Source organism: Scardinius erythrophthalmus (genome assembly GCF_964197995.2).
Source record: "Scardinius erythrophthalmus genome assembly, chromosome: 3".
Classification (NCBI taxonomy): Eukaryota; Metazoa; Chordata; class Actinopteri; order Cypriniformes; family Leuciscidae; genus Scardinius; species Scardinius erythrophthalmus.
Window position 1 is genome coordinate 46,994,559 of NC_138223.1, and position 22,718 is coordinate 47,017,276.

The 22,718-nt window shown below is 41.4% G+C and overlaps 1 protein-coding gene across 1 annotated transcript; it reads right to left on the bottom strand.

The window, feature by feature from the left end:
- Positions 1-2,791: 2,791 nt before the first annotated feature.
- LOC308687929 (uncharacterized protein) lies at positions 2,792-21,908 on the bottom strand (the record flags this gene model as incomplete). Its single annotated transcript, XM_081360748.1, has 5 exons — positions 2,792-3,212; positions 14,527-14,630; positions 20,429-20,538; positions 20,615-21,607; positions 21,767-21,908. 5 exons carry the CDS (start codon positions 21,906-21,908, stop codon positions 3,062-3,064), a joined length of 1,500 nt encoding a protein of 499 aa, XP_081216874.1. The 3' UTR covers positions 2,792-3,061.
- Between the last annotated feature and the right edge of the window lie 810 nt (positions 21,909-22,718).

Sequence of the window (22,718 nt, forward strand, 5' to 3'; positions counted from 1 at the left end):
TTTATGGTTAATGGACGCTCGAGTAGTCGATTGTTTCCGACAGCGTCGACTAGTGGTTGAAGTAGTCGATCTATCGACTACTCGACTAGTCTATGCAAGCCCTAAAACAAATAAATTAAATAAGTAAATAAATAATCCTTTAACTTTGAGTTCAAATATGAATGGTAGAAGCTTAGAAGATCCTACATGAATGGCAATCCACAAAACAAATGAAAAAGTGCTGGCAAAATGCATTCCTGATAATGGCTTAGGTCCTAAAGCAAAATATAGTCCATAAAAAAAAAATATACAAACAAGGAAGTCCAAAATATTAAAAAAGGACAAAAAAGAAAAATGAAAAAAAATTCTGGAGCAAATCACATTTTACGCTATCACAAGAAAAAAAGCTAAAAAGATATGAATGTTTAATTAAATGTTTTAAGTTTAATTAATCTGTAAATATATTGATATTGATGAAACTTGCACATTTTGTGGTCTTGTTGAAGAAACAGCTGTGACTGTAGTATAACCAATACATTTTGGGTTAAATACATAATACATAATATATATAAAAACACTACAATAGAGTAATTTTACTATAATATACTATATTATTTTTTATGTGGGTCTACAATCAACAGTTTTATCCTTAAAGATATTATGTTTTGTTACGAAAACCCAAAATCGTAGTTAATTTCTTAATTATTTATGCAAAATTTTTCCTCTAAGCAAAAGTGGCTTAAACCCAGATAGCATCATTGTTTCTGCCCACATCTGGCACACGTGGAAAGATTATCTGGCCCACATGCAGCGTGGAATGACGGCCCTTGGGCGGCTCACTCCTGTTTGCCAGATCTGGGCCACAAGCAGGCCATAGCAATGCCACATGTCAGCCAAGAGCAAAGAAATAAATTAGAACTGGACCTTATATGAGCCACAAAATCTGTTTATATTAAATATGGAGTCATCTCAGCTTTAATAAGCCTGTTTACAAGCAGAATCTTACTTTTCAGATTTTCCCTTTTTTCTTTTTTCACACGCCGCCATCATCTGTCCTTGCAGGCCCACCACAAAAGCTCTGCAGCAAAATGCATAGAAATCAAGAATAAGAAAAGTGCTGTAATAACTCTGAAATCACAATGATTAAAATAAATCAAATAAAATGAATTATGTAATATATTATTAATATAATATAATAATTATTAATTATATTAAAATAAATTACAACTTGTAGTATACTCACTCAAAGGCTTTGATGGCAGCACTCCGCTTCATTAGCCTCTTTCCACCGGATAAAACACACATGGTCAGTTGCAGGAAGGTTTTTTCAAGTGTCTTAGAGATGTTGCCACAGTTTCTTCATGTAATCACAGACAGACTCAATGATGGTGAGATCAGATCATACCGGCTGTTGGCATACTCCTTGTACATAAAAAAAAAATCACACTGGATTTTTTTTTTTTTACAATTAATGGTAAAGGTAATATTTGGAAATTTAAACTGATATTTCCTACTGACATATGTAAGGGAACTTAATTGTAAAAATCTATATGTTCAAAATCAAATGCTATGCCTTTTTTACTCCGAAAACCCAAGTTAAGATTAATTGATTGGTTTGAGTACAATTTTGTCAAGCAACAACAACAAAAAAGTTTTTGCTGCAATGCAATTCTTAATAGACTTTCACTCATTTCCTCAACTTCACATTTATTCTTTTTGAGAATAAACAGAGTTTTAGATGTTGATGTTCTATTGAAAGTGTTTCTTTTTAGTTGGGCAGTTATACTAGTTACAGACTCTTAATATTTTTTTTGATGTTGTCTTTGTAACAGTGTTGTCAAAACACATAATTTGTTGAACAAAGATTGCAGGTGATATATATTGTTTCATCATAAAGAAAAACGTTTGACAAATGTCATCAATGACCAAAGGAGGTTACTTGTTATAAATAGGTTTTTATCATCAATACTTTTGCCAAAGATCAAACATTCAGAATTTAATTTCTAAATACATTGCGAGAAAAAAAAGGAAAAAGATAAAATTAAAAAACATAGATACACAAACACTAACATCAAGAATCAGCTTATGAATCTCAACAATGGTGACATGCTTCATACTGCAATGCATGCTGGGAGCCATTAGTTTTATAATATGGTGGCTCCCAGTATGTAAAAACTCCAGTGTTAAATTAACATTCCTGGGAGTGTATATGAGTCCACACTCAAGATTGTAAAGTGTTAAAATATGAGTGTAAAATTAACACTCAAGAGTGTTAAAGTTAATTAGATAATGATTCATTGAGTGATGATTGAGCATTATTGAAGACACCTGATGTTAACAAGCAGAATCACTGAAGGAGATATAAACAAAGATATAAAGCAGACTTTAATGCTTCAGTGAGATTTAATGATAACATTTATCGGTGTATGTAATATAATGGTTGTCCTGTGAAAACTAAAAGTTTACTACTGTATTTTTTATGGTAAAGTACTGGGAACCACAGCTGGTGTTTTTTTTTTACCACACATTTAAATCCTGCTGTTTTTTTTTTTTTTTTTTTTTTTTCAAAGTAAGGTTGCTACCATATTTTTTATGGTAAAATACTGGCAACCAAGCTGATGTTTTTTACCGTAAATTTCACAGGTTTTTTTTACATTGTGTTTTTTTGCCCGTGAATTTAAATCCCGTAAAACATAAAAGGTTGCTACCTTATTTGTTACGGTAAAATACTGGCAACCACAGCTGCTGATTTTTTACCGTAATTTCACAGTTTTTTTAACAGTGTAAACAAATGTGAAAAACACCCTTGTTCACCTTATGAGAAACTGGATATTGTGAGTTTATTATAGAATAATCTCAGTATAATAGCATTTTCACATTCTCTTTCTAACAAATTTCATCTAAACATCCACATTTGGTACATTACAGTCAATTATAAAACAAAACTGATATCATGATGGAGATTAATATACAATAAAATCAGACAACAGTGACATGACTGAAACCTCAATCAGAAATTATGTGAGTACAATAACAATGATTCCATCAAATAAAACATAAAAGTGAACAAATTTTCATATCATCAAGGTTTGGAACTGAAAGTCTCACAAATCCCTTTTTTCTCCTCAGAGCATGGTATATCATTCCAGTTGTTCAGGACTGGATATATATGTATCAGTTCAATACAGTCCTCATTTCCACGCTGGTCATTTGGTTCACCTCTGATCCAAAACCTGGATAACATGTATTAGATTTTCAATTATTAGGACCCCCAATTACAATAGCTCCAACCCACATAGCAACATTGTGTCGGACCGCTCCTGTTTGCCAGATCTGGGCCACAAGCAGGCCATAGCAATGCCACATGTCAGCCAAGAGCAAAGAAATAAACCACAACTGGACCTTATCTGAGCCACAAAATCTGTGTATATTAAATATATTAATTATATAAATATTTAATGCTCAATCATCGCTCAATTAATCACTTAATTATCTAATTAACTCTAACACTGCTTCAGTGTTACTTTTAACACCCTGCTGGTGGTTCCCATATAAACACCGAGCGGTGTTAAATTTATCACCGGGGAATTTACTGTGTGCTTTGGGGACAGTCTAAAATTGTGGGAAAACACCTTCTGTACTGAAATTGGAGGACCAAATTCAGTATACAGTGCACCTTATTTCAGTGCGTGACTAAAGCTCATTAATAAACAAAGTTTTTTGATTGATCTTTTTCATACAACCCACCTTCATTTAGCAAGTGCACTTGTGCAAAAACATTTTTCATGTTCAACTTTTTTTTTTTGTGTGTGTGTGTGTGTGTGTGTGTGTGTGTGTGTGTGTGTGTGTGTGTGTGTGTGTGTGTGGATGCTGCTGATAAAACAGCTTCGCCGAGACTACAAAGAGACATGCATTTGTTTGTGTGTGTGTGTGTGTGTGTTTTTTTTTTTTTTGTAAAAGTTTCCAAGATATAACTTTCCCTATTTAATGCTTACAAATTATAGTATCAGCATTACAATTTGAGTAAATGTAACTGTTAAATGTAAGGGATGATGCCCCCCTTCTAAAACAATCTGCATTTACATTTAAATTGTAACATATTTAATGGCATGGAATTACAGTGTAGTTAGTGTTAGCTCACTATCTTAGCCTTTTTTCAGTGCATTAGGTGAGGTAAACTGATAATTTAAGTGATTCTCATTTATTTATCAAAACACTAAAACTGGTAACGTTTTAGAGAGAAATTGGGTATTTTTTTTTATCTCTCTATTTAACGCATCACATGGTGTGTGATGCTGAACTATTGCATGAGTTTCTAAAGATTTTTGAATTCTTTGTACAGTTATGAACATTGATATTTTATGTGCAACAAGCATGCTCAGGCTTGGTGGCCTTACGCCTAATTTGAAACGCTTTTTTTTTTCAAACAATATGATTTAATTGGTGATGAGTGTACTGTTTTGATGCATTTTAAAAAGATGGATGATAGATATTCTTCAATCTTTAAAAAAGACAGAGAACAAAAGATAATGTGAATCACAGCAGAGGTGGAGAGTCCAGGGGTCAGAAAGTAAAAGTCCTGCCATATATTTATTCCACCCATGAACTCACACAGCAAAAACTCCAGTGTTAAATGAACTCTCCTGGGAGTTTATTTGGCTCCAGACTCAAGAGTGTTAAAGTTAATGAGATAATTAAGTGATTGATTGAGTGATGATTGACCATTATTGAAGACACCTGATGTTAACAAGCAGAATCTGTGAATAACACAGAATGTGTGTATATCAGCAAAATATTAAAGGGGGGGTGAATTGCTGTTTCATGCATACTGAGTTTTTTACACTGTTAAAGAGTTGGATTCCCATGCTAAACATGAACAAAGTTTCAAAAGTTAAGTTGTACGTTTGAAGGAGTATTTTTGTTCCAAAAAAAACGATAACTTAACGTTAAGCCAAAAAAATTCGTTTCTGCTATGATTTTAACGTACACAGTAAATTCCCCAGTGTTAAATCAACACTGCTCAGAGCACATATGGTCCCACTCTACAGAGTGTTAAAATTAACACTGAAGCAGTGTTGAAGTTAATGAGATAATTAAGTGATTAATTAAGTGATGATTGGCCATTAGTGGTGACACCTGATGTTAATAAGCAGAATCATTGATGGAAAGATAAAAAACAATAACAGAAAAAAGAGAAACACAAGAACTACAACTGACTTTGAGTCATTACACATTGTTGCACTTATTATTACCAGTTTGACTTTATTTCTGTCATACATCGACAAAAGTTCTTGAGATTCAACAGAAGTTTAGACGGTAATGTTTTATGGAAGTTTTCTTTTCAAGTTACCATTATGGTGGTCAGTGTTTGCTTTAGTTGGGCTCTTGACTCTTTTCATTTTGTTAATATAAGTTTTTCTCTGACTGTTCCATCATTGTGTTTATAAAGCACATTTGTTACTATAAGAGAAAACATGATCTGCTCAGAATATGTTTTGATGATAAAAGCATTATCATCATGTAGTGACCTGATTCACTAATTCAGAGTCTAAATTTTTGACTATATGCTTGATGTCTCGTTTTAGTATTGGTGATTCTAGTCCTGAGATTCTACAGTTTGAGATCCAACAGCAATAGGACAATTTTTGAAAATACTTTGTGCTAAAAAGTTATTGTGTTTAAACGCACAGACATCAAGAATCAGCATATGCATCTCAACAATGGTGACAATACACAAACTAGTGACAAACAGATCTACTCTGAACATCACAAAACAAGCTACTAAAGTCAGAACAAAACAATAGCAAATTAAAAGCAAACAATGGAAATTACAGGACAATTCAGCTGCATAATTTATTCATGCTGCAATGCATGATGTCAGCCATTGATGCGTTCTGATTGGTGGCTCCCATCATGCACTGCAACATGAAGCATTTGTTTGATTGTCACCATTGTTGAGATTCATACGTAGATTCTTGATGTCTGTGTGTGATTTTAAAACTTCCAGATCATCAAAACATTGCTAGAAGTAACTACTGTTGTGAAAAATTAATAAAACATGTGGATAATCAGTTTATAATGATGGATGCCATCATTGAATTAGGCCACTAGTAATTTCATCATCAAATCATAACCAGGACTGCATTTCCAATAGCATCTTAAAGGGATAGTTCAGGATTTTAGACATGAATCTCTATAGCTTCCCCATAAGCAGTGTGGTGCATTGACCATGACTTACCCCCGACAGCGTCCTGTGAGCCGGTCCAGTTTTGGTCAAGATGAAATTAGTCCGGCAAGTTTGCTGGGGTCACGGCAATAAAGCTTTTTTCTTCTCAAATCAATATGTGTTCAAAAGAATGATATATTTGCAGCACAAAACCGCTGTCTATGGAGAGGTCAGACCTCGTTATGGCTTGGCACTATTTTCTTCCCCGTCATATCACTGCGCGATGCCGCTACCTACAGCCAGCTGGGAGCCGCGCACGTGTCACTTTGTTTACAGCTCGTAAAGAGAACGATAACATGTCTGACTACAGCAGCGACGATGACAACATTGACTTCGACACACAGCCAAAAGTATATCTTTACGAACCTGAATACACAGATGACGAGTTACGCCAGATGGAGTTACTAAGGACAGAAAGAGAGAGGATGGACAGAGTCAAAGTCGCCTCAGAGCAACATCTGCCACAGGAAATCTTTAAATTGTGTGAGGAGAAAGCGCCACATCTTTGTTTGTACAGTCCGGATAGTCACAAGTCCGCACCATTTTCTACAAAGCTTGTACAAACTGATCGCTCTTGGTGAGTAGCTATGTTAGCTCATTCGTGTAGCTGTTCTGAGCACGTAAACACTGCTGTAAACACTGCCGAACAACTGAAAAAGTGGTGTGCGCCCGCGCAGCTCGCAGCTGGCTGTAGGTAGCGGCAGCGCGCAGTGATATGACATGGGAGAAAATAGTGCCAAGCCATTACGAGGTCTGACCTCTCCATAGACAACGTTTTAGTGACGCAAATATATCACTCTTTTGAACACCATCCATTTACCATTTACCATATTGATTTGAGAAGAAAAAAAGCTTTATTGCCGTGACCCCAGCAATCTTGCCGGACTAATTTCATCTTGACCAAAACTGGACCGGAGCTCGGCTCACAGGACGCTGTCGGGGGTAAGTCATGGTCAATGCACCACACTGCTTATGGGGAAGCTATAAAGATTCATGTCTAAAATCCTGAACTATCCCTTTAAGCCTAACTTAATAACAGACCAACTGCAACAAATGGTCTGTACGATCAAATTAGGCTTGCAATACTTTCAGGAAACACAGCCAAAGTCACAGTTTTTCTTGCCACAACACATATGCTCTATAAACACAGAGTTGGAGCAGCCAGAAAAATACTAATGTTAAAAAGGAAAGGGTCAAGAGCCCAACTAAAGCAACCACTGACCACCATAATGGTGACATGAAACGAAACATTCCATAAAACATTACCATCTAAATTTCTGTTAAATCTAAATAAGACCGTGTGTAGATGTATGACAGAAATAAAGTCAAACTGGTAAAATAATAAGTGCAATAATGGCTCGAAGTCAGTAGTTCTTGTGTTTCTCTTTTTTCTGTTCTTGTTTCACTTTCCTTCAGTGAGTCTGCTTGTTATCATCAGGTGTCACCACTAATGGCCAATCATCACTTAATGAATCACTTAATTATCTCATTAACTTCAACACTGCTTCAGTGTTAATTTAATTACCTCATTAACTTCGACACTGCTTCAGTGTTAATTTTAACACTCTGTAGAGTGGGACCATATGTGCTCTGAGCAGTGTTGATTTAACACTGGGGTTCTCTTACGAGAGATACTCTCGTACTGCGTAGAATACGCTAGGGGAAAATCCTTTTCCACGAGAATACTGAAGCCAAAAAAATTATCCTTTAATTTTGCATTAATGTAAAACGCGTTGCGGCAGCATACAGACATAGGCGAGGCAGCTCGCGCGCCTATTGGCTGGTCTGCTGGCAACTGCTTAAGCCTATCGAGCGAGACCTAGAGTGACGTCAGACCCAATGAGGGCGCTTCGCGCCCTCTGCGTCACGTCCCGCCGAAACGGGCGTGGCTTAGGTCTATAAATACCGCTCGCAGGCATTATTTCTCTGATTTTTCATCCTTCAGCGAAGCAACTCACATCGCTGGATCCGAGAAGAAGCCGCGCTGTTGAAGGAGCACCTCAGCGGGACGAGTCGAAGAAGCTGCTGGCCGCGCCGCCTTCATCGCCTTCCTGCTGCGCTATCCAGCGCCCATATCCTTTTCATTACACTGTGTGTGTGTGTTCGCCGGCACGACTCACACTATCTAAAAGAGCTGCGTCTTTTTCAAGATGCCTGCTTGTGGCTCGTGCAGAGCCGCACTCAGCGACGGGGACCGCCATGTCATCTGCGCTTCCTGCCTGGGTCAAGAACACGCAGCTCTCGCGCTCGCTGATGGCGGCTGCCATCACTGCGAGCTGTTGCCTTTAGCGACTCTGAGGACTCGCTTGGCACTGTTCACCGAGACTGCGCCCACACCTGCTGTTGTGCCGCGCCGTAAGAAGCGCCGCGCTCAGCGGATCCCGGAGCCCTCTCTCAGCCGTCAAAGCTCGCCGGTGCGCCCGCCTGCTTCTCCGGTTTCATCAGCTTCGCTCACGGACGGACAGCGGCCGCGGTCTGCCGCCGCTTCTGTCGATGACGCTGATGAGATCGACGCGCTGCTTCGAGAGGAGGATTCCTGCTCTCTCATAGCATCAGGCAGTGAGGATTGGGCGGGCTCTGAGGACCCCACCCCTCCTGCCCGTGCTTCTACGGGAAAGAGAGCGAGCATTGAGGCGGAGCTCATACGCGTGCTCACTCAGGCCACGGCGAGCCTCGGCCTCGAGTGGACTACGCCTGAGCAGCCTGCTCATAACCGGCTGGACGGCTACTTCCTGCCTGGGGAGCGCGTTTCACCTGCATCCAAGCCAGCGCCCTTTCTTCCTGAGCTTCATGAAGAAGTCGCTAAATCTTGGGACTCCCCTTTTTCGGCCAGGACTCGGTCCTCTGTCTCTTTGGCGTTCTCCGCTGTCGACGACGCAAAGAACAGAGGCTACCACTCCCTGCCGCCGGTTGAAGAGGCTATCGCAGCGCACTTATGCCCGCCCTCCGCTGGACGGCGTGCTAAGATGGCGCTGCCCTCAAAAGCCTGCCGCACGACGTCAACCCTGCTCCGCCGCGCTTTCTCCGCCGCCGGGCAGGCCGCGTCAGCGTTGCACACCATGGCCACGCTTCAGATATACCAGGCCGATCTCCTCCGCCAGCTGGACGAGAAAGGACCTGACGCAATCTGTGTGCCGGACTTGAGGAGCGCTACAGACCTCGCTCTTCGCGCCACCAAGTCAGCAGCACAGGCCATCGGACGGAGCATGGCCTCGCTCACCGTGTCTGAGAGACATCTGTGGCTTACGCTCTCTGAGATGTCTGAGTCGGAGCGCACCGCGTTCCTCGACGCGCCGCTTTCCCCTGCCGGCCTCTTCGGAACCTCGGTCAAAGATTTCGCCGATAGGTTCGCTGAGGTGCAGAAAGCGACCCAGGCCATGAAGCACTTCCTCCCGAAGCGCTCCAGTTCTGCAGCAGGCCGTACGAAACCGTCTGCTCAGAGCTCACAGCCTAAGCCTCCGCCCGCTGCCTCCTCTTCTCAACGCCGCCAAGCCCAGAGCTCGAGACCGCGCTCTCGCTCATCCGGCCGCCGCCCCGCCCCGCGTGGCCCGCGGCAGAAGGTTGTGTTGAAGCCAGAGGCCCCGAAATCATCCTAGCACGCCTAGGAAAGCGACGGTGTCCAAGTCCCGCTGCGGCCGGACTTCCACCAAAGCTTGCCGCTCGTCCAGTTCCAGGAAATGTGACTGGTCCAGCGTATTTAGCAGCCAACAAGCCGGTTCCATTACCCGCTTGCCTGCACACAAAAGCCGTTTTTACGGCTACCCAGATAAATCCCTTAAAGAGTGTATTTTCTGGTGTCCCGGCCACGGCCGACGGTGTTTCATGTGTAGAAAAAATGCCCGCTACCCAGCGCCCATTCCTACACACAAGCACAGCCCTTCACACAGGGCGCGCGCACATAAAATCGACTCAGATCGATTGCGCTTCAAATGTAGCAAAAGTGCCCACTACCCAGTGCCCACTAACGCTACTTCCCACATGTCTCACGGTCCCTGTGAATACAGGACCCGTATGCATATGCTCTGCTCACGCAAGCAATGCTGTAAAGGTGGTGTACGTGCCCGCCGCTCCGCGCCCACGCCCACACACAGACATGAAACTAGCCCAGCCCTCCTCCTCTCAGCTAAACACTGCGGAGGAGTCGAGCGCGGGCATTCTGCCCGCTGTTATCAGCGCGCCCCCTGCCTCAGATGTCATGAGCGCGACGCTTATGTCACAGCACACAAAAGCCGCTGCATCGCGAGCCGATCAGAGCGCGCTTCGCATCCGGCCCCTAGCTACTCGCGCACCTGCGTGGGAAAAGCTTCCCGGGGTTTCGAGATGGGTGCTGAACGTCATAAAAGGAGGCTATTCGCTGCAGTTTCGCCAACGCCCTCGCCGCTTCATGGCGCGCGTCGAGACCACGGTAGAATCGAAAGTAGCCCATCTACTTCGAGCCGAGATTTCGAAACTGTTGAGCAAAGGGGCTATAGAACCCCTATCTCAAGCTCAAAGCGAGGGGGGGCTTTACAGCAGATACTTCCTGGTGCCCAAAAAAGACGGGGGTCTCAGACCCATACTAGATCTGCGGCAGTTGAACAGAGCGCTTATGAAGCGCCAGTTCAGGATGCTCACAACCAGAAAAATCCTCGCGCACGTCCGCCAGGGGGACTGGTTTGTGTCAATAGATCTAAAAGACGTGTATTTTCAAATACAGATAGCGTCACGTCACAGGCGATTTTTGAGATTCGCCTTCGAGGGCCAGGCATATCAGTACACAGTCCTGCCTTTCGGCTTGTCCCTGGCACCCCGTACATTTACGAAGTGCATGGACGCAGCGCTCGCACCCCTCAGATTACGGGGCATACGAGTGCTGAACTATCTGGACGACTGGCTGATTCTAGCCCAATCTCGCTCAGAGCTCGTAGAGCACAGGACCATTTTACTCGATCACCTCGAGAATCTCGGTCTCGCAGTGAATTGGGAGAAGAGCTCACTTTTCCCCAGACAGATTATATCTTTTCTGGGAATAGAGCTGAACTCGCTGCTAATGACAGCACGCCTGTCATCTCAGCGCACACTAGACATTCGTCGCGCAGCCGGCGCGTTCCGCTGCGGCGCGATAGTCCCTCTCAAAGCTTTTCAAAGGATGCTCGGCCTGATGGCCTCAGCATCTTCAGTTCTCCAGTTGGGCCTTCTGCGCATGCGCCCACTGCAGTTCTGGCTCAGAAAGAGAGTACCACGCTCAGCGTGGGCCTCCGGTCGGCTTCGCGTCAAGGTCAATCGAGCATGCATTGCAGCTTTGAAACCTTGGGAGGCAAAAGACTGGTACCAATCAGGTGTAAGCCTGGGGACTTCCTCGAGAGTGATGGTGGTGTCCACGGACGCATCCACCTCGGGATGGGGAGCGCTGCTCGAGGGCAGACCGTTTTTTGGCCTATGGTCAAAGCGGGAGAAGCTCTTACATATCAACTGCCTCGAAATGTTGGCAGTGAGCAAAGCGCTCACGCGCTTTTGTCCCCTCATACAGGGGCACCACGTGCTAATACGTTCAGACAACGTCTCAGTGGTGTCCTACATAAATCGCCAGGGCGGCCTCAGGTCCCTGACTCTGTACAGGCTAACCAGGCGCCTCCTGATATGGGCCCGCAGCAACCTGCTCTCGCTGAGAGCAGCGCACGTGCCAGGGCTCCTAAACATAGGACCAGACAGACTGTCCAGGAACCAAGTTCCGACAGGGGAATGGTCTTTGCACCCACAGACAGTCCAGCTGCTGTGGAAGAAATTCGGCAGAGCGGAAGTAGACCTGTTCGCGTCTCAGGAAAACGCTCACTGTCCAGAATTTTTCTCGAAGAGCAAGGACGCGCTGACCCACGAGTGGCCTCGCCGTCCTCTCTACGCTTTTCCCCCCGTCTCCCTCCTGACTCAGGTGATAGAACGGGTCAGGGAAGAAGGATGCTCAGTGCTGCTTGTAGCCCCACTTTGGATGAGCCAACCTTGGTTCCCAATCGCGATGCAGTTAGCAAGCACCGCCCCGTGGCCAGTGCCTCTGAGGAGGGATCTCCTCTCTCAAGCCAACGGCTCGATTTGGCATCCTCACCCAGAGCTGTGGTCCCTCCATGTGTGGGCCATCAATGGGTACCCGCTGACCTCCCACAGGGAGTGCTAAACACTATCACACAGGCCAGAGCTCCGTCTACGCGACGTCTCTATGCCTCAAAATGGTCAGTGTTCTCTAGCTGGTGCACAGCTCGTGGTGTGTCACCCCTGTATTGCGGTGTGACGGAGGTTCTTTCCTTCCTACAGGAGCTGTTGGATAAGGGCAGGTCCCCTTCCACGCTCAAAGTCTATGTAGCGGCCATAGCAGTGTTCTCTTCGACCACGCTCGGCCAGTCTATTGGAAGGAATGATTTAGTTATTCGCTTCCTTCGTGGAGCTAAGAGACTGAATCCTCCCAGACCTCCCACAGTCCCTATATGGGACCTTTCTACGGTACTGGAAGCCATGAAAGGTCATCCATTTGAGCCCTTGCAGGAGATTGATCTTAAACACCTGTCTTTCAAGACGGCGTTTCTTCTGGCTCTCGCTTCAGTGAAGCGCATAGGGGACTTACACGCGCTCTCAGTAAGCGCGACGTGCATGGAATTTGGGCCGAATGACTCTAGAGTTATACTCAAGCCTAAGCACGGTTATGTTCCTAAATCCCTCAATACACCGTTCAGAGCACAGGTCATTTCCCTGTCTGCCCTGCCGGTCACTGAAGGAAATATGGACGAAAGCTCCCTTTGCCCAGTCAGGGCGTTAAGAGCTTATGTGTCTCGCTCGTCTGTTTTCAGACAGACGGAGCAGCTATTTGTTTCGTTCAGCGGACGTTCTAAGGGACAAGCCGCTTCGAAACAGACCCTATCCAGATGGGTAGTGGACGCGATAGCGCTAGCTTACACAACCAAGGGCATGCAGTGCCCGCTGGGTGTCAAAGCGCACTCCACGAGAAGCATGGCTTCATCGTGGGCATGGTCAAGTGGGATTGCCTTGCAAGATATTTGTATGGCGGCAGGCTGGGCCTCTCCGTCTACATTTATAAGGTTTTACAACCTAGAGGTTCCCGCACTACAGGCCAGACTACTGTCGGTCTAGTGTGGCCAAAATCTCATAGCTGGCGCTGTCAGTTATGCAGCTATTGAGTACTGCAATCCTTGCTCTATGCTGCTATAAGGAAGATAGTGGCTAACCCCCCTTTCTTCCAGGATTCCCTGTGGGTCCCCTGGGTGATTATGTACTGTATGAACTCCGGGCTGTCGCCCTTGAGTCTATGGTATCAGATCCCAGCACGCACGGCGTTTTACATTAGGTTCCCCTAGCGTATTCTACGCAGTACGAGAGTATCTCTCGTAAGAGAACGTACTCGGTTACTAACGTAACCTCGGTTCTCTCTAGAGAGAGGAACGAGTACTGCGTATCCTGCCGTGCCTGCACGCGCTCTGGTTGCTTCGACTATGAAAAACCAGAGAAATAATGCCTGCGAGCGGTATTTATAGACCTAAGCCACGCCCGTTTCGGCGGGACGTGACGCAGAGGGCGCGAAGCGCCCTCATTGGGTCTGACGTCACTCTAGGTCTCGCTCGATAGGCTTAAGCAGTTGCCAGCAGACCAGCCAATAGGCGCGCGAGCTGCCTCGCCTATGTCTGTATGCTGCCGCAACGCGTTTTACATTAATGCAAAATTAAAGGATAATTTTTTTGGCTTCAGTATTCTCGTGGAAAAGGATTTTCCCCTAGCGTATTCTACGCAGTACTCGTTCCTCTCTCTAGAGAGAACCGAGGTTACGTTAGTAACCGAGTACGTTTTTACTGTGTACATGGAAGTACACTATAATAACAGAAATGTACACTGTAATTTCGCTTTACTTACGCAGTTGTTTGCGGGTCGTAATATAAAGTGTTACCGTTTTTTAATTTACACAAACTGAGAAAGTCAAAAAGCGTTACTTTGTGCCCCGCCCTCCCCTATGTTTTTTCAGTACTCTTTCCACCACTGCAATTTAGCAGAAAGCAACTAACAAATGAGAAATATCACAAGCAATATTATGCAAGAACCAACATTTATCACATTACCACAACAGCAGTTTCAAGAATATGCTAAAAGGTACAGACGTGAGAGTGCAGAAAAGTAAAAGAAGCACAGCATTTGTATGTAAAAAGTTTTTTTGATTGTATTTTCAGTTCAAGTTAAGTGGTTGCAAAACAGGTGTGTCTTCAGCTGTGATGGTCTCTTTTTTTAAATGAGAGTGAAAAAAGGAAAAACTAACAAATAAAGCACAAATAAAGTGTTTTATCACTCACCCTTGAATCAGTGGTGAATTATCCACCCATTTCATTCTTCTCTCGTTCTCAATGTCAGACAAACCAATCCACACTCTCTCACTGATTAATGAAGTTACTTTCCTCTGTGTGGAAAAAAAAACACAAATAAGTGTGATTCCTCTTTTTCTCCTTACAACGTGTCTACAAGCGGCGCGACACGCAATAAAAGGTATCTTTTCCTAGCCTGGTTCTACCAGACTCTCGTACATTTCATTTGTACAGAGAGTCTGGCCTCGCTCCATTGAGAAACGTTTACTTCCTTGAAGGTGGGTTCTCTGTTAAAGTTCAAAACTATTGGATCTGCCTAGAGTCACCATTGCCAATCGCAAACGTGTGGTCGGCCGAATGATCAGAGGATTATGTTTAGAATAAGATGTCTGTCTTTTATAAATTAACAAACAAAAAAAAAAAAAAAAAAAAAAACGACTTAATTCCACTATTCATTTCCTTCTCTCTGTTCCTCGAGTCTTGATAAAGCAGCGCGTCTGTGTGTTGTACGTCACACGTAGGCTCACTATTGGCCAACGCTAGTTCTCAGCCACTCTCTCTATTCGCTGATTGGTCCTACAAAATATTTTTTTCTGGAAACCTAAGAATATACAGCAGTCCCAGACGTAGTACTGAAGGAAAATGAAATTGAGCGGAAGTACGTAGGAGGGCGGAGCCAGGCTAATCTTTTCCATGTTACGGCGCTGATCCACTTGTCCGTCACGACTGTCGCGTGGTGTCGCGACGACTCCCCACATTGGTACGTTGATGGGCGTTTACCGCTATGGGCGTGATTTTGACCGAGAGGGAAATGTAGTGTATTAGAACAGAGGACCTGCAAGAGACTTTCCTCCGTCTCCATATGCTCTACTTCTATTGGATAGACGCGTCGCGTCTAACGGAATTCATTTGCATAAAGATGGGCATCGGCCATCTTGATTCAGAGTGTTTGTCCTAACCAGGTGCGACGGCGACACATGACGATTCTATTTTAGAAACGGTTTCTATTTTTCTGCGACGTCGCACTGGAACAACAAACACAAAGTGTGGCAATGATACTCTCAGGTACTGTTTATGTGCTTTATTTAATGTTAAAAGCGTGAACTGTGACTTTGAATATCATTTAGTGCTCCAGCTTTCTGTAAAAGCAACAATAGATATAATTCACCTCAGATCTTGAAATTAAACAAATGGAAACATGTTAAAACTGTGAACAAACAAGTGTATTATTTGACAAAGATTGTTTTAGTAACTCAGTAGCCTATGTATTTTTTAAATGGTGTAATATTTGTTAATTAGATTATGTAGCTACTTATCCATTTTCTTGCGAGAGCCGTCAAGATTACTCTCTACTGCTGTGCACTTGCCGCGAGACTCCGCCCACATGCTGTTCTGATTGGCTGTGATTTTTGATTGATGTTGTGGCGTCTCGCAGTCGCGTCGCGTCTAGTGTGGACAGACACACTGCCTGTCGTCGCGTGTAGTTAGGACATGGTGTTAAACACACATTTGTTTAAAGAAAATAAGAAAATAAAAGTGTGGTGGGAATGTGATGGGGACAAAAAAGAAATAGTGCGCATATCCAAAAAACTTCTGGCTGGTGCTCGATCAAATAAAGCATCAAACTCAAAATAAACAAGAATCGGCACACTGCCACTTCTGCTCCCAAGAATTTATTAAAAAGAACAACGTTTCGACCCAAAGGGTCTTCATCAGGTAAAAGGGCGTTCTTTCCTGACGAAGACCCTTTGGGTCGAAACGCTCTTTTTAATAAATTCTTGGGAGCAGAAGTGGCAGTGTGCCGATTCTTGTTTATTTTGTGAATGTGATGTGGAACAGCAAAATACAAGCACAAAGTCACATACATTATACAAAATTATTTTTCAAATTTGTAAATAAAACAAATTTTTTTCTTAAGTGACATACATGTATTTAAAATTACAAAATTAATCTGTAATTAAACAATATCAAAACAGTTAAATGAAAAAGAAAAGAAAAAACAGACAAATGACTGGCAGTTATGGGTTTTAGTAAACATTGTTACAAAGACCACTAACTCACATAAAAGCCAAGAGTCAAAATGCCACACTAAAGAAAACACTGATCACCATAATGGTGACCAATGTTTTCAATAACACATCAACATCTGTGTTTCAGTTGTCTTTTGCCGGTCATTGTCTTTTCAAGAAATTATGTAAAGTCTGTTTCATTCTTGCAAACTGGTTATTTTAGACATTTTCAGTTTCAATAAACTAGTTCAAAAAACCCAATTCATCGGTTCCTTCAGTCATCACGCAATGATCTTACTATCCAATTCTTTTCTAACAACTATCATGTTATATCAATGACAAATTCCAATAAAGTAAAAAAAAAAATATTTGTGTGAATGCATTGCTGATTATTGCCTTTCATAATGAAGTTTGTGGTCACAGTTTCACTCGCAGATCCTTTATGTTGGATACGACTGACTAATATTAAGTAATATCTTGGACAGAATTCCTAAACATTTTGCACCTACAGAACAAATTAAAAAAATGATGTGTGCGGATATGTTCTACATGTCTAAAGTAGCCTATATAGAAAGAATAAACCAGTCTTAAGTATAAACTACTTGATTTCTGACTACTTGACTAAAAGGATCTGCATGCACAATAAACCATAGTAAAATTCAGGTTTTTCCATGTTTAATATAAATGTAGGGCTTTTTAATAAAACTGGTTACCGGTATAAGCATATTACCAGTACGTGCCTCGGGCTTGCATTAGTATCGTCAACTCACTCATCAGTTGGGTAATCCTCAAAATGGCTCAGCTACATGTTAGCACACTGTAAAACCTGATGAGTTAGTTCAACTCAAACCGTTTGAGGAAACCGATTGCCTTAAATCATTTAAGTTTATTAACTCAAACAATTTAAGCATAAAAAAATATTTGATTTGTGTCCAAGTAACTCAATAACTTATTGTTAAGATAACTTGGGTAAATAAAGTTACTAAGTCCATTCAATTAATATAACTCATTTCAAATTCAAAGTTTAAGTAAGCAGAACTAGCAGATTTTTATTTTGTACTTAAACATTTCAAGTTAAGAACAATTAAAATGTATGAGTGCATTAATTCATACAATTAACTTAAAACTTTCATGTAATCTCAGTGTGAACACTTTTAATAATATAAACTTAGTTAGCTTTTAAAAGCTAATCTGCTAAAATACTAACTTGCTAACATATTAGCAATAGTTTGTTATACAAAAGCACTTGCTGTATGAGCACATCAATATAAAAGGATTATTTGCTCTCAAATCAAGCTGCATGCACCACTTGTCACCATGAAGGTAACTATCCTACGCTGTAAAAAAAAAAATCCTATTTAATAACTATAACAAACACAGAGGAAACTCCCCAGCTGGCACATGCCCGACCTTCAATTAAATATGGTTGAAATAATGTCAGTTGTTGTTGCAACGTTGAAACAACATTGATATAACGTTTAATGCTAAATGTTTGAAAAGGTTAACAAAGCACTTCTAAATAATCGTTGATTTTTTTTACAAGATCTTAACGTAATGTCTTCAACAACATACACAATAAATATTTGCCTTTTAAATGATTATGTGATCATTCTTTTTTATTAGCATTTTTATAATAATTTGATCATGACACCTCTTCAATGTATATTAAAAAAAATAATTAGTATCATTATTATCAACAATAATAATGTATAGTTTCAACCTCAAGATAAGTTTTTGCCTTGCGTGATTTTTTTGTGGACTTACAATTTTGTGTGCTTGCCTAACAGTTTACCATTCATTATACATTTTTATCTTACACTATCATGAAAACACCATTTTACCAATTAAATAATACAGCCTGCAAAAAAAATACACACATTTCACTACGTTACCATGCTGAAACAATTGGTATTGGTTTCATCGTTATTGCTTTGATCATAATTGGTTAATCAAGCGAGAACAGAGTCTGCTACAACAAATGCATCGTCATGAATGCCTCCAACTCCCTAGAAGGCCAAATATGCTTGTGAAAACTCTAGATTACTATCTCTTGGGAGAAAACCAAACAAGAACATGGCTTATTACCGTACATGCATTATTATGAGCACATTAAAGGGGGGGTGAAATGCTCATGAAGGCGGGCCGTGTGGGCGAAGCTTAGCTGTGCTAACGCGCCGAGCTGACAACCAGGGTTGGGGAGTAACGGAATACATGTAACGGCGTTATGTAATCAGGATACAAAAATCCAATAACTGTAATCCGTTACAATTTACGTCAAAAAATGTTGTAATCAGATTATAGTTACATTTTGAAAAAAGGGGGAATACTTTCAGGATTACAATGGTTTCATTTGAAACTAAATAAATAAGTATTTTGGCATAATAACACTATATTAAGCGTTGCTTGATTATACAGTAGTTCCTGGTTTTGTTGCCAATAATGACTCACGTGTGCCACGCGCTGGTGCATGTGCAAATAACAGCTGTCTACAATCTCCTCAGACGCAGATTGAATCACTGCTGCTAGTAGAAACGATGCTGCCTGCGGGTAAAATCGCTTTTAATTCATGGAAATTCCGCTGCTATTTTGTAGAAATTAGGAGAGTAGCTTTTTTAGTACCCAAAATGTCCTTTCTTAATCTTTTCTCACGTAACGGGATGTTCGCTGTCTAGGTAACGTAGGGGAACTCCCACTGCCAACGCCCCAAGTTCAGTCAGGCAAATTAAGAAAGATCACGTCTTTAGTCAACATTGTAAGCCTATTTTAAAATAAACTATTTTACACAACTAAATGTTGTTTTTATTTTTTAGTTAAAAATTAGTTAAAAATAAAACAAAATAATCTGTAATACCATACATTAGCCACTAGATGTCTGTATAGCCCTTTACATAAATATATTCAGGCCTGTGTGTATATTTTGCAAATATTGTACATTGGACCAAATTCTTAATAAATAAAAGTTTTTTTTTATTATTTTTTTAATTATATTTCTTCTTGCTTGACTTTATTTATATACGTGACCTTGAAGTAATCCAAAAGTAATCAGTTACATTACTTTCATATTATAGTACTTGGATTACATTACTGAATACTTTTTTTAGTAAGTAATTTGTAACTGTAACGGAATACATTTTTAAAGTAACCCTCCCAAGCCTGGTGACAACACACAGAGACATTTGTTCAACAGTTTTACTCACCGTCCGGTTCCAACGCATGACCGCGAACCTTTATCATTGCGACTGCTCGATCCTTAAGCATTAGACGATCTGCAAATCCGTCGATCTGGGCTTTGTTTATAAAACAATCATCGTCGAAATGCAGGGAACAACAGTCTTACACAACTCCGTTTATGCTCAGGAAAACAAACTCCATCCACGGGTTCCTTAACGCTGGGTTCTTTGGGAATCTGTGCAGGGTTGTCTTGCCCTGGCAACCAAAAACCCACTTCTTTGGTGACATTGACTTCCCAAAAGCCGGGCAGGGCGCTTTGATGGCGAACTGCTTTCACTCTCTTGCCCTGGTCTACGAGTGCGCGCGCGCCCGCGATCTTACCGGAGAAGTGCCCTTAGGACCCATATAAGGAAATTCCGCTCTATCTTACGTAAGACAGAGCCATACTCGAAAAAAACTTTCCGAAACTTGTGACAAACCGGAAGGAGTATTTTTGGAACAAACGTACAACTTAGTTTTTGAAACTTTGTCCATGTTTAGCATGGGAATCCAACTCTTTACCAGTGTAAAAAACTCAGTATGCATGAAATAGCATTTCACCCCCCCTTAATAGTTCACTTAGTCAGACATCTCCATATCCAAGTGCATGTACTAAAATATGTTCATTCACAACTACATTTACTTGAACAAGCTCTGTCTGCCACTGAACTCACCTGCTTCTCTTCAGTTTTGATAATGACCAGATCACCACCACGATCCCTGCAGTACTGCCTGCTCTCAGACCAGCTCATCGGCTTACTGGATATGGAAAGCTCACCATTTCCTTTTTAATAAACAAAAAAAAAAAAGGTATTTGGATAGTAAAGTGCAATACTATGGACAAATTAATTTTTACACACCTGGTTTGCACTTTCTCAGTTCTGTCTCCAGTTCCAGTTTCTTGTGATTCAAAGAGTCAAAATTTCTCTGCAATTGGTCTTTCTCAGCAGTGAGATTATTGGCTCTGGTCTCCAACTGGCCTTTCTCAGCAGTAAGATCATTGACTCTGGTCTCCAACTTGTCTTTCTCAGCAGTGAGATTATTGGCTCTGGTCTCCAACTGGCCTTTCTCAGCAGTAAGATCATTGACTCTGGTCTCCAACTGGCCTTTCTCAGCAGTAAGATCATTGACTCTGGTCTCCAACTGGCCTTTCTCAGCAGTAAGATCATTGACTCTGGTCTCCAACTGGCCTTTCTCAGCAGTGAGATTATTGGCTCTGGTCGCCAACTGGCCTTTCTCAGCAGTGAGATTATTGGCTCTGGTATCCAACTTGTCTTTCTCAGCAGTAAGATCATTGATTTTGGTCTCTAGTTCCAGTTTCTTCTGACTCAAAGTGTTAAAACTGTTCTGTAACTGGTCTTTCTCAGCAGTAAGATCATTGATTTTGGTCTCTAGTTCCAGTTTCTTCTGACTTGAAGAGTTAAAACTGTTCTGTAACTGGTCTTTCTCAGCAGTAAGATCATTGATTTTGGTCTCTAGTTCCAGTTTCTTCTGACTTGAAGAGTTAAAACTGTTCTGTAACTGGCCTTTCTCAGCAGTAAGATCATTGATTTTGGTCTCTAGCTCCAGTTTCTTCTGACTCAAAGAGTTAAAACTGTTCTGTAACTGGCTTTTCTCAGTGGTTAGATCTTTGACTCTGGTCTCCAGCTCCAGTTTCTTCTGACTCAAAGAGCTGAAGTTGCTTCCTAACTGGTCTATCTCAGTTTGATATCTTGAACCGGTCTGTAACATGTGTGTAGCTTGTATTTCTCTCTCTGCTGTGAGCTTGATATACAGTACTATAATGGTGGCCACTAGGAGAACGCACATGAGGCTAAAGCACACATTGCTCAACACAACACACTTACTTCCTCCTGCCAAACAGGAAAACATAAAAAAAAATGTTTAAAATAGTAAGGCTTTTAAGGAACATGTTCATAATTACAAAGAAGTGCACCATTAAAAATCAAGAACATATGTTGAAAATTACTGCTATTCAATATAAACAACTAAAATCACACTAAATGTCTTACTGTGTTTTTGAGCTGTTGCTTCACTCTGGCTGAGTTTTCGGTCCTTATTAGCATGAACATCTTCATCTCTGTCCAGTCCCCTATCATTCCACAAGCTGCAGGTGTCACTGTCAAAATTTGTATTAATGCCCTCCAGTTCCATTATGACTTCTGCGTCTCTTCAGTTGAGCTGTGGATTTTAGGAGGACGAGTGCAGGGTTTAATATAGAGAACCTCCCCTAGAATTTACATATTGCTAAACAACAAGAATTCAAACTTTAATGCACTGTACATCTTCACAACATAAATGTGATGAATGTCAAACATGTTGGGTTCAACGTTTTTTAAAAAGGGAAAATTTGTAAAAATGCACAATAAATATGTCTTACGTATTAATAAATATTTCTAAATTATCTTGAAATTAACTGTATACTTCTTTAATATATTTTGTATCTGTGAAAATGTATATAAGTGCATTGTTTTCTTGCATAGTGACAAACAGCACAGCTCATTGTGCAGCTTTCTTTAAATACTGGTGAAAATTAGTACAATAATTGCCTTCACAGATTTGTGTGAATTTACTCACAAAATTACTTCAAACATTAATTAATCTTTAATTACATTAATGAATCTAATTCAAAAAAAGTTTTAAAAATGAAAAGATAAGCATTAAAAAATAACTTTACAACCATTCTGAAATTTCTATTGAGTATTATTTGCACTCAGTGTCACTATGAGGTGATGAACTTCAGACTGATGTGCTGTGTTAAACACTAATGCACATTTCCTTCCAAAGAAACTTACTTTTACATCCTGCTGAGCTTGAATTCCTGGAAAATTACACAACATGTCAGGGATCAGCCAGGCTCCACTGAATCACAAAGATCGCTGTCACCTTAGTATTAATCACCTGCCCCTGCACTTCATCTGCTCATCATCACAGACACATATGAGCACACACCTCACTCTGGCA